This window comes from Chenopodium album, chromosome 13 (genome assembly GCF_948465745.1).
Source record: "Chenopodium album chromosome 13, dcCheAlbu1.1, whole genome shotgun sequence".
NCBI lineage: Eukaryota > Viridiplantae > Streptophyta > Magnoliopsida > Caryophyllales > Amaranthaceae > Chenopodium > Chenopodium album.
In genome coordinates, this window is record NC_137846.1 from 7,783,533 (window position 1) to 7,796,589 (window position 13,057).

The following is a 13,057-nucleotide window of genomic DNA, read 5'->3' on the forward strand; positions in this document are numbered from 1 at the left end:
AGCTTCGGTATTATAAAATGCCCATAAATCTATAACATATACTAACTTCGTTTTACTTGTAGGAATAAAAATATCTTTAGTCCTTGACACTTATATCGATAAATGTATAGGAACGAATGATAAAACAATACAGAGTACATGCGATGACTACGTAACTTTAGAGCCTTAATTTCTTATATTGTACTCCTCTTGTTTTGACCTTTGCCATAAAAAAGTTTCACAAGTAAGAAGTTACGGAAAGTTAATCGAAAGATGAACACGAAGCCATTCAAACCAATAACAGGCCGTCATTCCTAATTAGGCAATCAAGGCATCAAGTAAAGCATAAAATTGAGATTAGCTTCAAACTTTCACCTAATAAGAATAAACTAAACTTTAGTAGGGGTAAAAGCATAACTTTTTACGATTATCATGTCCCCACTCTAATAGTACACTTTCCTTAGTAGGCAAACATTCCATTATTTTTGGTACACTACGTTTGCATATTTCATAACACAATATTAAGCCTAAAACTCAAAATTTTAAGACCAATTTGCTTTCCTACACTCATTTGCATGCCCTTAACCAAAATGTCTAAGATGTTACCATTTTTCATACTATTACTACTTTTGCCTTCCCTTAATGATGCCATCTATGTCGAAAAAACCGTTTACAACCAAATCCCTCCCAAAATCCTACAAAATATAATCTCCCAAGCGTGTGCCAACGTAGAGGACGAAGTCAATTGTCTCTCCAATGTCGAATCTAGGCTTCCAAATGGCCCTAGGAACGCTTCTTCAGTCCTTAGGGCCGCCTTAGAGGCTTCTCTCAATGAAGTCCAACAAGCCATAAGAAAGGTTTCTGATTTTAGTTCCCTTACGTCCTCCACTGCTCGTGAGCAGATAGCAGTGGAGGACTGTAAGGAGCTCCTTGACTATTCTGTCACGGAGCTCGCTTGGTCCCTCTCTGAGATGAGGGAGATTAGAGTTAGTGGATCTGTCCATGACCCTAGGGGAGACCTCCAGGCATGGCTAAGTGCCGCGGTTAGCAACCAAGATACTTGCCTTGAAGGGTTTGAGGGTACAAACCAACATACTAGGAACTACATTAAGGGTAGTTTGACACAAGTAACACAACTTATTAGCAACGTTTTAACTTTGTACACTCAATTACACGTCTTACCCTTTAGACCCCCTAGGCATAAATCACATAATGGTTACAACAACAACAACAACAATAATAACAATACTAGGAAAAATAATGATCAAGATAGTTTTCCAAATTGGATGACCGAGGGTGATAAGAAACTTATGGTTTCTTCGTCTCCAAGTAAGGGAATGCACGTAGATGCGGTTGTTTCTACGGATGGGAGTGGGAAGTATCGGTCGATTAACGAAGCCATTGATGATGCCCCTAATCATAGTAATAGGAGATATGTTATTTATGTAAAGAAGGGAGTTTATAATGAAAATGTTGATATGAAGAAAAAGAAGACTAATATTATGATGATTGGTGATGGTATTGGAAATACTGTTATCTCTGGCAATAGAAATTTCATGCAAGGCTGGACCACCTTTCGCAGCGCTACTTTTGGTAAGTTTTATATAGGAAGTATCTACTACATTTTTATTCTTTTTGCAAAAGTTTGCAAGTCATTGTGTGGAAAAACAATCCTGCAAAAATGTAAAGGTGGTTCTTTTATAGAAAAGTCACGCCGATCTCACAATAAATTAGCATAGATTTGCCTAACATCTTAAAAGTTAATCTGAAAATGTTTAACTTGTTATAGCTTAAAATGATTAATAACATGCCAAATTGCCAAAATACAGAAATTGTCTAAATCTCAAAAGTTCATCAGAAGATGTTTAACTTGTTATAGCCTAAAGCGATTAATAACATGCCAAAATACAGAAATTGTCTGTTTTAATTGGATCTAAAAAATACTTATTATCTCCATTTTTATTATTTGCAACAAATAGGTATAATCTGTGAGAAATAAATTGATGTAGTATGATAAATTGATAATGAATTAAATAGGTGCTTGTTTCTCATAAATACTAGCATAAACAAAAGTATATTTGGTCAATAAAAGTATGATAGCATGATACTTTAATGGCCCAATGAGGAAATCCATAAGGGTCTAGAACAATTAAAATCAACACCACAATATTAAGTTGCACTGCCTTTAAGTCCTTTTTTTTGCTAAAAACTTACACTTACATGCAGCTGTCTCAGGCAAAGGCTTCATAGCAAAAGACATCACATTTCGAAACACCGCCGGGCCTAAGAACAACCAAGCTGTGGCCCTTCGAGTAGATTCTGACCAATCGGCATTTTACCGGTGTAGCATGGAAGGATACCAAGACACACTCTATGCACATTCCCTACGTCAATTCTATAGGGATTGTAACATTTATGGTACCATCGACTTTATATTTGGTAACGGGGCTGCGGTGATCCAAAACTGCAACATATATTCCCGGACCCCACTCCCCCTCCAAAAGGTCACAATCACGGCCCAAGGTCGAAAAAGCCCGCATCAAAGTACGGGCTTTTCGATCCAAAGCAGCTTTGTTTACGCGAACCAGCCCGCCTACTTGGGCCGACCCTGGAAGCCCTTTTCTAGGGTGGTCTATATGAACTCATATTTGAGTGCCAATATTCAACCTAAGGGTTGGTTGGAGTGGTATGGAAATTATGGTTTGAACACCTTGTATTATGGAGAGTATAGGAATTATGGGCCCGGTGCATCGGTAGCGGGCCGGGTCAAATGGCCCGGGTTTCATATTCTTAGAGATGCTTCTGAAGCTATGTTCTTTACTGTTGGACAATTTATTGATGGTATGTCTTGGTTGCCAGAAACTGGAGTCAAATTCTCAGCTGGTTTGACTAATTGAATTCGATCATTTTTATGTGAATATCTAAGATGTTTATAGTAGTTTGCTAAGATTAATGTAATACAGTAGCTTTTTCTAAATTATTACCCCGTAACTTTACTACGCAGTACATACTAGTCCCCCATCCCAAATTATGTTTTATGTATAATATAACATTTGATTTTGTATGGAATACAAAAATCATCTTTGACCATTAATATCTAAATTACGTGTATGATCGATATTCCAAAAAGCTCGTACAACTTGAATGGAACCTCGTTTTACTGTTATGTATGTGAGTTTTTTTTTACTCTAATTTTCTCCCCTCTAGTCCATATTTCTAGATGGACTCATGGATATTTGTGAAAAAATATAGACACCATTCAAGATTAAATATAATCAATTTTCTTTCACAATATTCAGTATTTATGCATAGTTAACGGCATATGTTTTGGTATAAACCCCCGTTTACATATTTGTTAGAAACATGCAAATATGATTTAATAATATAGTATAATGTACTTGAAAATCAAACGTATGTATGATTAGCTTTCTTGAAACCAGACGTATATGAGCACTTGCTAGTTCTTTGTATTTAGCGTACAAGATTAATTCACCACTTGTTTTCTCTTAAAATATCATGTCCAAAAGAACTAACGTTTTCAATTAGTGCTCCTAATAGTACAATAGTGCTTGCTAGCTAGTCGTTAACAATATCATAATTTTTGGATGATACATAAGTTGCTCACATAATTTGACTCTACCACATAAAATCAAACTCAATATATGAAGAACTCATTGATTATAATAAATTAAAGTCGGTTTAAAAGGTATTTTAATAGTTTTGTTTTCATCCTATGTTCTAACTTACTCAGAAAAAACCTAAAATGCCCCTACGTACAACAAGGATGTATGAAAGGTTTTGTTTGTTACATCATATTTTGTTTGAAATTGTATTTTATGAACTAATCTAAACCTATATGAACTGATTATCTTCACTATAAAAGAATATTTACGCAAGTGTGTCAGAACTTATTTTGTTTAAAATAAGTCTAACAACGTTGAGTGATTTATAACTCCTCTATTTATGCCCTGTTAGTTGTGTTCCTAGGAAGTAGAAAACATGCAACCTAGCTAATTCCATAAGCTAACACATTAGCAAAGTTGCCGCGCAATATACAATGGCACACACTCTATCCAATATTTTCCAAGTTATCTTGCACATTTTGCTCTTATTTTCTTTCTCCTATTCTCAAACCCCCTCAGATTTAGATACAATTTGTAGCAACACTCTTTATCCAAGCTTTTGCAAATCAATTCTAGCAGAAAATAACTTGCAAAGTAAAACATTACAAGATTATGGTCGTTTTTGCCTTAGCCAATCCATATTTGTGACCAACAATTTCAAGTTATTAGTAAACCAACATCTCCAATTCTCTAACCAAAATAATGTTTCTCAAGCTACCAAATTCGCCCTCCAAGATTGTCGATCTCTTACTAGTCTTAACATCGATCTTCTTTCTACCACGGCTAATATGATCAAGCCTACCAACATTCCAAGTAACATAGACAAGGATCATGTCCAAACCATGCTTAGCGCGGCCATGACCAATTTAGACACTTGCTTGGATGGGCTCAAAGAGGCGCAACCACAATCTAGTATGACTCAAGCCCTATTATCTCAAATCTCAAACAACACAATGCTTCTTAGCCTATCCCTTACACTCTTTATACAAGGTTGGGTACCGAAAAATAACCCAAATGATATTTTACCCTTGAAATATGATCAAATTAGAACAAGGGTAGATAATTTTGGTAATAGTGGGAGGAAATTGCAACAAATAGGTGAAATTATGAATATTATTATTGTGAATACTACGGTGGTGGTAAAACCTGATGGAAGTGGAGATTTCACCACTATCAATGATGCAATTTCTGCTGCACCAATTAATAGAATGCCAAATACTGGCTATTATGGTATATATGTGGCTTCCGGGGTTTATCAAGAGTACATCAATATTCCTAGTAACAAGAAATATTTGTTGATGGTTGGTGATGGTATTAATCAGACTATAATCACTGGTAATCGGAGTGTTGGTGACAATTCGACTACTTACAACTCCGCTACATTTGGTATTTAACTTTATTTTTTTCAATTATTTTTTTTAGTCATATAATTATTAGGTGCACCTAGGAGCATAATGCATGTGTCAGTTAACACGATAATTACTTTAGGCACTTGAGCTTCTTTCCTCGATCTAGATGTGATAACATCAATTTTGACTTCCGATTATAAATTAGTTTAGGCATTAGATAAATTAGGACTAAAACTCTCTCTTAACCATTTTATATGAAGAGTAATTAACAAGGAAGATTATCCAAAAATACTTATATCATGCCTCATGCAGTCATAAACTATGTACTAACATATTACCCTTAAATTTTCGTTCTTTTTTCAGCTGTGAATGGCGTAGGATTTGTTGCAACGGAGATAACCATCCGCAACACAGCTGGGGCAATCAAGCACCAAGCTGTGGCACTTCGAAACAGTGCTGACCTTTCAGCCTTCTACAGATGCAGCTTCGAAGGGTATCAAGACACATTGTACGCACAATCCATGAGACAATTCTACAAAGAATGCGACATCTACGGAACAGTCGATTTCATATTTGGTAACGCAGCAGCAGTCTTTCAAAATTGCAACTTATATGCTAGACAACCATTACTAAAACAATTTAATCTTATAACTGCTCAAGGCCGAACTGACCCAAACCAAAACACTGGATTCTCAATCCAAAAATCCATGATTAGAGCCGCCGATGACTTAGCATCAAGCAATTATACCGTCGATACTTATTTAGGGAGGCCGTGGAAGGAATACTCTAGAACGGTTTTTATGCAATCGTTCTTGGATAATTTGATTCAACCTCTTGGTTGGCATGAATGGAATGGAAGTTTTGCACTCGGTACGTTGTATTATGGTGAGTACAACAACACTGGACTAGGGTCTAGCACTGTTAACCGTGTCACTTGGCCTGGGTACCATGTGATTAATCAGACCATAGCATCTTATTTTACCGTGTCTTATTTTGTTGTGGGTGACTTTTGGTTACCCTCTACTGGAGTACCTTATATCTTAGGTTTGTTTTAATTTCTATGTATCTATGCATATTTATATATAAAAAAATAAAATAAAATAAAATAAAAACATATGTGTATTACGATAGTCATTTAAAAAATTTGAAAAAAAAAATCAAAACTATTAAATTAAGAGCCATATGAACTATATTGATCTGACGTCTAACTTATATTTTCGCATGTTATTAAATTAAATTATACTCCGTATATTATATTTTACAGCAAAAATAAAGATAGAAAAATCCGCTCAAGTTCTATCTTAAGGTATAGAAAATCTAGCACATACAATCAAATTTTCTATAGGACAATAGTTTTTGACAAAAATTAAAAAGAAAAGAAGTTGCTTGCTCCTAATATTTTGCCAAAAGTAAAGGAACTAGTTGTCTAATAAAAGAGGTTGATTAAAATAGCTGAAATTTTGAGGAGGAAAACTTTTGAAGAAAGCTAAGTTGGATTAATCCTAATTTGGAGAGTACAACCATTAATCAACCTGTTAATTAACTCCATTAAGCTCTAAGAACCTCAAAATATTATTAACTAAGTGAAAATTTAACCAACATTTAATTTCTTTTCATTTACTAATCTCTTCCCCTTTTTTCATGTTTATATTAACCAAATTATTTTTAACATTTTAGGGCCTCTCGTCTTTAATAGAGAGAGCCTTCCTTATTATTTTTTTCAAATTGCAGCTCTCTTGTTAATGATTAAAAAGGTTGTGATTAAGGTAAAATCGTTAATAATTATTAGTACTTGATTAATTAATATCGCGAATTAATTAATGTCGCGAGTTGCAGTAATTACCTTGTCCTCCTTGGTCCTTGTTGGGCTGATTGCGTCCGTGACCTTTAGCTTCGTATCACATAATTGGGGTAAAAATAACAATCAAAAGTTGGCTGCTTCGTCTAAGGCGGTCCAAGCAATATGTAACCCTACGGACTATAAAGATGCATGTCTTAAAAGTCTAGCCACGGTCAGGACCGATGACCCTAAGGAGCTAATCAAGGCCGCATTTGTATCTGCTAAGGCCGAGTTGATTGATATTTCTAAAAATTCGACGGTCTTAAAAGAGCTCGAAAAAAATCCTAAGACAGCTGAAGCTGTTAAAGATTGTAAAGAGCTACTCCAAGACGCGATTGATGATTTCCAACGTTCATTCGATGAAATTTCTAAATCTGATATGACTCAAGCTAATAGTGCACTAGAAAACCTTAAGATATGGCTAAGTGCTACAAGAACGTACCAAGAGACGTGTATAGATGGTTTCGAAAATACCACCGGGGATGCGAGTGTAAAGATGAGAAAGGTGTTGCAAACGGCCATGGAAATGTCTAGCAACGGACTTGCTATCGTTAACGACTTGTCGTCGTTACTTAGCAGCCTTGACATTTCTTCGTTTAACAAGAGAAGATTATTATCAATTCAGGTGTAGTAACGAATCCATGTTTATCACCTTGGTAAATAAATGGTAAAATTGTAAATAAATCAACAACTTTTTAGTAAATAGGGCTCCCCTAAATTATGACCATTCTTACATGATTTGGCATTTGAGCATTCTTCAAATTACAAATTAACGCTCTATAATTTTTTTTTTTCTTAAATGTGTCACGCTATGTAGGTGAATAGACGTCTCTTGAACGATGATGATGGGGGAGTCCTCCTCCAGGACAGTGAACGAGACCGAAAGAGAAGGCTTCTTACCACGGTTCCAATTGTAGGTCATCACAAGGGTGAAGTCTATCCCGAATGGGTAGATGGGTTTCGACGTAAGCTTTTGGAAACCACGAACTTGGCCGATGATTTGAAGGCGAGGGCAAATGTGGTGGTGGCTCAAGATGGGAGCGGAAAATATAAGACAATTGAAGAAGCCTTAAAGGAAGTTCCAAAGGAGGGAAAGGAGAGTTTCATCATTTATATTAAGGAAGGAGTTTATAATGAATATCTTGTACTTTTCAAATGGATGACTAATGTTGTGATTGTTGGAGATGGTCCAACTAAGACAAGGATTACTAATAACAAGAACTTTGCTGATGGTACCAAAACATTTAAGACTGCTACATTGTGTAAGTGTTCTAAACTCATGATTTGTTCACCTTTTTTTAAATCCTTTGTCATAAATTGATTATTAGGCATAAAATGATTTTTTTTTTTAAAAAAAAACTTGTTTCAACTAATTAAGGTTCGTCCCTAATAATTAACCAAGTTAAGGAATTTCTATGGAAAGGTGAAACTATGGTCAATAGTGGTTTTGTCGAATTTCGAACCAATGAATGGATGATACATGATAGAAATCAAATACTAAAGTACTTGTAAATGTTTATTTTGGTGCATATAGAGTTTCAAGTGCAGCAATGTAGACAAAATTTGACTTCTACTTTCATGTAAACCATCAATATTATATCATAAGTTCATAACTAGCCTACTATTGTAAATGTTATTAAGCATTAAGAATTAGAATCACCAATAGTTATACTACTACTTATTGACTAGTATGATTCATACAAAACGATTCTTGCAAATGTTGTATGCATATTATGAACTTATAGCTCAATAAGAATAGAATTTGAACTAGGCACTTGAAATTAAGGACAAAAAAGCAAGAAGTATACAATAAGAGAAGAATGCTTCTTTAAATTTGATTCTCTAACTAATAATTTGACATGATGCAATATAATGCAGCTGTTCTTGGAGATTTCTTCATGGCTAAGGACATTGGAGTTGAGAATACGGCAGGGGCAATTAAACATCAAGCCGTCGCATTTCGAGCACAAACAGATAAATCCATCTTCTTCAACTGTCACTTTGATGGATACCAAGATACTCTCTACGCTCACACCTACCGCCAATTCTACCGTGATTGTAGAATCACAGGAACAATTGATTTTATCTTTGGTGACGCGGCTGCATTTTTCCAAAATTGTACCTTTGTTGTTCGCAAACCACTTGAAAACCAAAACTGCATTGTAACAGCCCAAGGCCGAATGGAGAGGCATCAACCAACCGGAATAATCATTCACAGCAGTAAATTTGAATCCGACCCTGAATACTACCCTGTTCGAAACAAGAACATGGCTTACCTAGGAAGACCATGGAAGGAATTTTCCAAGACAATTATTATGGAGTCTCAAATTGATGATTTGATACAACCTCAAGGGTGGTTGCCTTGGGAAGGTGATTTCGCGCTTGACACTCTCTACTATGGTGAGTACAACAATGTTGGAGCTGGCGCGAGTTTGGCTGATAGGGTTAAGTGGCGCGGTGTTAAGACTATTGTTTATGATCGCGCTGAGAAGTTCATGCCACCAACACTCTTTGACAATGATGATTGGATTATAGCTTCTGGTATACCTTATCAACCAACCTTGTCTAGTGCAGCTGGACCAACATCAGGTAAATTAACTATACTAATGAATTATCTCTATGTATACGTATAAAATCACAACTAGACATACAAAATAAACCTTAGGAAATGCATGAATCAAAATTAAAATTGAAGAAAATAAAAGGCAGTGACGGTTTTATTTTTCTTTGGATAACACAAGTACAATTGATTTTAGCTTTGTATCATATACCATTGTGTTTAAAAAACCAAAAAAATACCTAAAACTAAGTCTATGTACACCTGAGTGCATGTAAGATTTTTTTTACTAACATTTAATTAAGCTATTGCAACTTCTATTTGTAAAGGCATAGATGAAGATCCAAATGCACCAGCAGGAGCACCATCCTCCTTCCCCTACGAATCTTCGTCAAGTAGTGGCACCACTTCTCATGGTGGATCATTATCTTCAGGTGGCTCTACTCCCTCAAAATCCACCCCATCAACTTCAAAAGGTTCATCAACACCAAGTGGCACTTCTTCCCCTGACACGTCTACGAAAAAATCTTCCAATAAATCTCCAACAAGCTCAAGTATCATTTCATCCCCTGGAACCCCTTCCAAAGGATCACATTCATCTACTAAAGGAGGAGGAGGTGGAGGAGGTGGTGGCGGTGCATTATCTTCTCAAGAAAGTGGGACAGATGATTCACCTACTACTACCACCACAACCACAACCACCGCCACCGATGCACCTACACAAACACCACCTCCGGAGGCAGAACTCACAAGTCCTAGCCCAACACCAGCCACTAGCCCAACTTCCCCTTCATTTGGATTTCAATTCACAACCTTATTTATTCCTCCAATGTTCAGGCAATCTAGCCCAAGCCCAAGTGAAGTAAAGAAGTTAAATACCGGCCCATTAAAAATGGGTGAACTTGAAAGAGTCCTAATGTCAAATGAAGAAATAGAGCTCGAAGGTGAACTCACAACTCCTAGCCCAACACAAGCCACTAGCCCAACTCCCCCACCTTTTGAAGCCCAATATATCACCCTTGTTATTCCTCCAATGTTTAGGCAAAAGAGGCTTAGAGCTCCAGCCTCAAGCCCAAGACCAAGCCCAAGCCCAAATGAAGGAAGGAAGTTGCCGCGCATTGGCCCACTAAAAATGCGTGAACTTGAGAGAGTTTTAATGTCAGATGAAGAAATGGAATTCGAAGATGAAGCAAGTAATGATGACATGTCAGGGAATGTTCCTGATGGTGATGAGCCAAGCCCAGCTAGGGTTGAACCCCCAAGCCCATCTACTTCACCGAGTGGTGTCGTCGTTAGCCCAAGTGTTAGTCCACCAACATTTACTAATGGGCCTAGCCCAAGCCCAAGTTCAGAGGAGGTGTCTGATTGGCTTCCACCTGCTTTGGCACCCGAACCTGAGCCCGTTGATGAAGCTGATAAAGAGCCTCCTGTAACTAGCCCTAAACCTAAAACCAACAATGGATCTAAGTCTAAAATTGAGTTAAGTATGTTATTGAGTGGGGTTATTATGTGGGTTGCTCTACTCATATGAATGGATTTTTAATTAGGCCTTTATTTGTAGCTTATATCTCTTACTTTCTCTTGAAAGCTTTTACATTGTTGTTTTTTGCGTTTTTCTTTACAATTTTGCGAGCTTTATTAGCCTACGTTGATAAATTTTTAGAATGTATTGTACATATTATGTTGCTCCTTTCGTTTTATAATATAAGTCATTTGAATGATGATCTTTTATTCTTCAATAAATGCTTAAATATATAAATAAGAGGAAAATTAATAAAATTTTTCTGAAGATATGTCAAGTAATTTACAGTAAATACGAAGTTTGTATAAAAAAAAATTAAAAAAAAAAGTTAAAAGATGGATTCGGGAATAGCAAACTTGCAACGAATATTGACACACACGGGTAGAAACACAAACACAATATTAACGCATCGAGATGGACTTATTAATACAGTATAACAACAATTTCAAATATTATATTCCCTTCGCTCCACAATAATGTTTCTGTTTGAAATCTTTGACTTTTTAAAAGTAAGAGAGAATCTTCTAAATTTCTCTCAATCTATAAGAACAAATATAGTCATGTGGGATCTATTTTAATTCGTCTTGATGAGTACATTACTAATATCTAATTTTTATAATTTTTGCTAATGTGATACTAAAGATATTTGCGATCAAAGATAGGTAAAAATTTGCATCGATTTACATAAACAGGAACATCATTATGAAATAGAGGGAATACAGAAATTCTTCCACTTGGGGGATCCGTTATTGGGGTTTGATTGTTGGACATACTTCCTCTTTATGCCAATTTGGGACATGCTACCACACACTTTACCGTAATAAATTTTGATTAAAACATATTTTTGACTCTTTTAAAACATCTCTTGTTGGTGCTTGTTAAAGACCTTTCTTATAAGAGCTTATTATGCACAAACAGCTATTTGTAAAAAGCTAAGTTTGGGAGCTTTTGCAAAGAGATGATTTAAACTTATATCCTAAAGTTGTTACGAAGTAATAATTACTCCTAATACTAATACAGTACCAAACACTTCTTTTCAAATAGTTTATTTTACCAGCTAATCAAACTAGCTAATATAACTAGATAGTCAAATCAGTTATTTCAACAATTTATTATCAATGAAAAGAGGTATTAGTAATTAGCTATGTACAATATATTAAGGTAATATTTAATTATTTCCAAGTATCACTATTATAGTAATATAAAATAAATAAATATTTATCATACACCTCATACACCCCAAGTTATTTAAAAGTTTAATAGTTGTGTTTAGTAGTCGTTAAACCTTTAAAAGTTTAAGGGATCCTCAACTCAAAGTGTCTCTAGTGAATATTAAGATCTAACCTTAAGGTTAGAAAGTATAATCTTTAGTAGACCAAATTTAGCTTGATTTGAACCTTGATCCGTGGTTTCAATAATCTGAAAACCACCGCCACATCCAAAGAGGACTAGTACAAGGGGCCATTTGGTTGGAGGTATTTATCAAAGGGAATGAAAATTAACTGCCCTCATTCCCTTTGTTGTTGTTTGTTAGGCCTTTTTTTACCATTTTCTTTACCCTTTCCATTCCCCCAAATCCTTCCAAATTGATTCCCCAACCCCACTAGATATTTCCATTCCCATTCCTTAGCCACCACCATACCACCACCCTCTTACCTACCCAAACCGCCGGAAAACACAGTCACCGCACCGTCACTGCTTCCCGCACCATTCGCCGGCACTACCCCGCCCCTCGTCGGCCTCCGTACAACTCTCCCCCTTCCCCGGAAAACCTCCCTCGGCAGCTAGGGTTTCGAGGGTGGGGGGAGGGTGGCCGACGAGTTTTACAGCGAGTGAGAATGGTTTCTAGGTTTTTTCGGGGCTGAGGGAGGTTTTTCAAAGGAGAAGAGAGCTATGGGGGGGGGGGGGTAGAGAGGGGAGGCGAATGGTTAGGGAGGTGCGGTGAGTGGTTTGGTGGCCGGAAAAGGTGGAAAGTGAAGGTTTCAGGTGTTGTGTGGTGGTGGGACTGGTGGGCCTCATTCTCTTTGTTTATAAAACAAATAGCATAGAAAATTTAAGGTATTTTCATTCCATTCCTTGTCTTTCTCTTTGTTCATTCCATTTCAATTACCCGGTGCGAACCAAACAGCTCCTAAGTTTATTAAAGCCGAATCTAAATCTAAATCCAAATCCAAACCCAAACCCAAA

General features: G+C 36.3%; 2 protein-coding genes and 1 pseudogene across 2 annotated transcripts; all 3 read left to right on the plus strand.

Annotated features, from left to right (window-relative positions):
• Window positions 1–551: 551 nt before the first annotated feature.
• LOC145574488 (putative pectinesterase/pectinesterase inhibitor 22) lies at window positions 552–3,062 on the plus strand. The gene is made up of 2 exons (XM_081632293.1): window positions 552–1,572; window positions 2,206–3,062. Exons 1-2 carry the CDS (start codon window positions 555–557, stop codon window positions 2,874–2,876), a joined length of 1,689 nt encoding a protein of 562 aa, XP_081488419.1. The 5' UTR covers window positions 552–554; the 3' UTR covers window positions 2,877–3,062.
• A 974-nt stretch (window positions 3,063–4,036) lies between these two features.
• On the plus strand, window positions 4,037–6,006 carry LOC145575132 (pectinesterase pseudogene; annotated as a pseudogene).
• A 765-nt stretch (window positions 6,007–6,771) lies between these two features.
• LOC145575133 (putative pectinesterase/pectinesterase inhibitor 21) lies at window positions 6,772–10,879 on the plus strand. Its single transcript, XM_081633044.1, has 4 exons — window positions 6,772–7,416; window positions 7,609–8,053; window positions 8,670–9,380; window positions 9,678–10,879. The coding sequence occupies exons 1-4, from the start codon at window positions 6,772–6,774 to the stop codon at window positions 10,877–10,879; spliced, it is 3,003 nt and encodes a 1,000-aa protein (XP_081489170.1).
• Window positions 10,880–13,057: the final 2,178 nt, after the last annotated feature.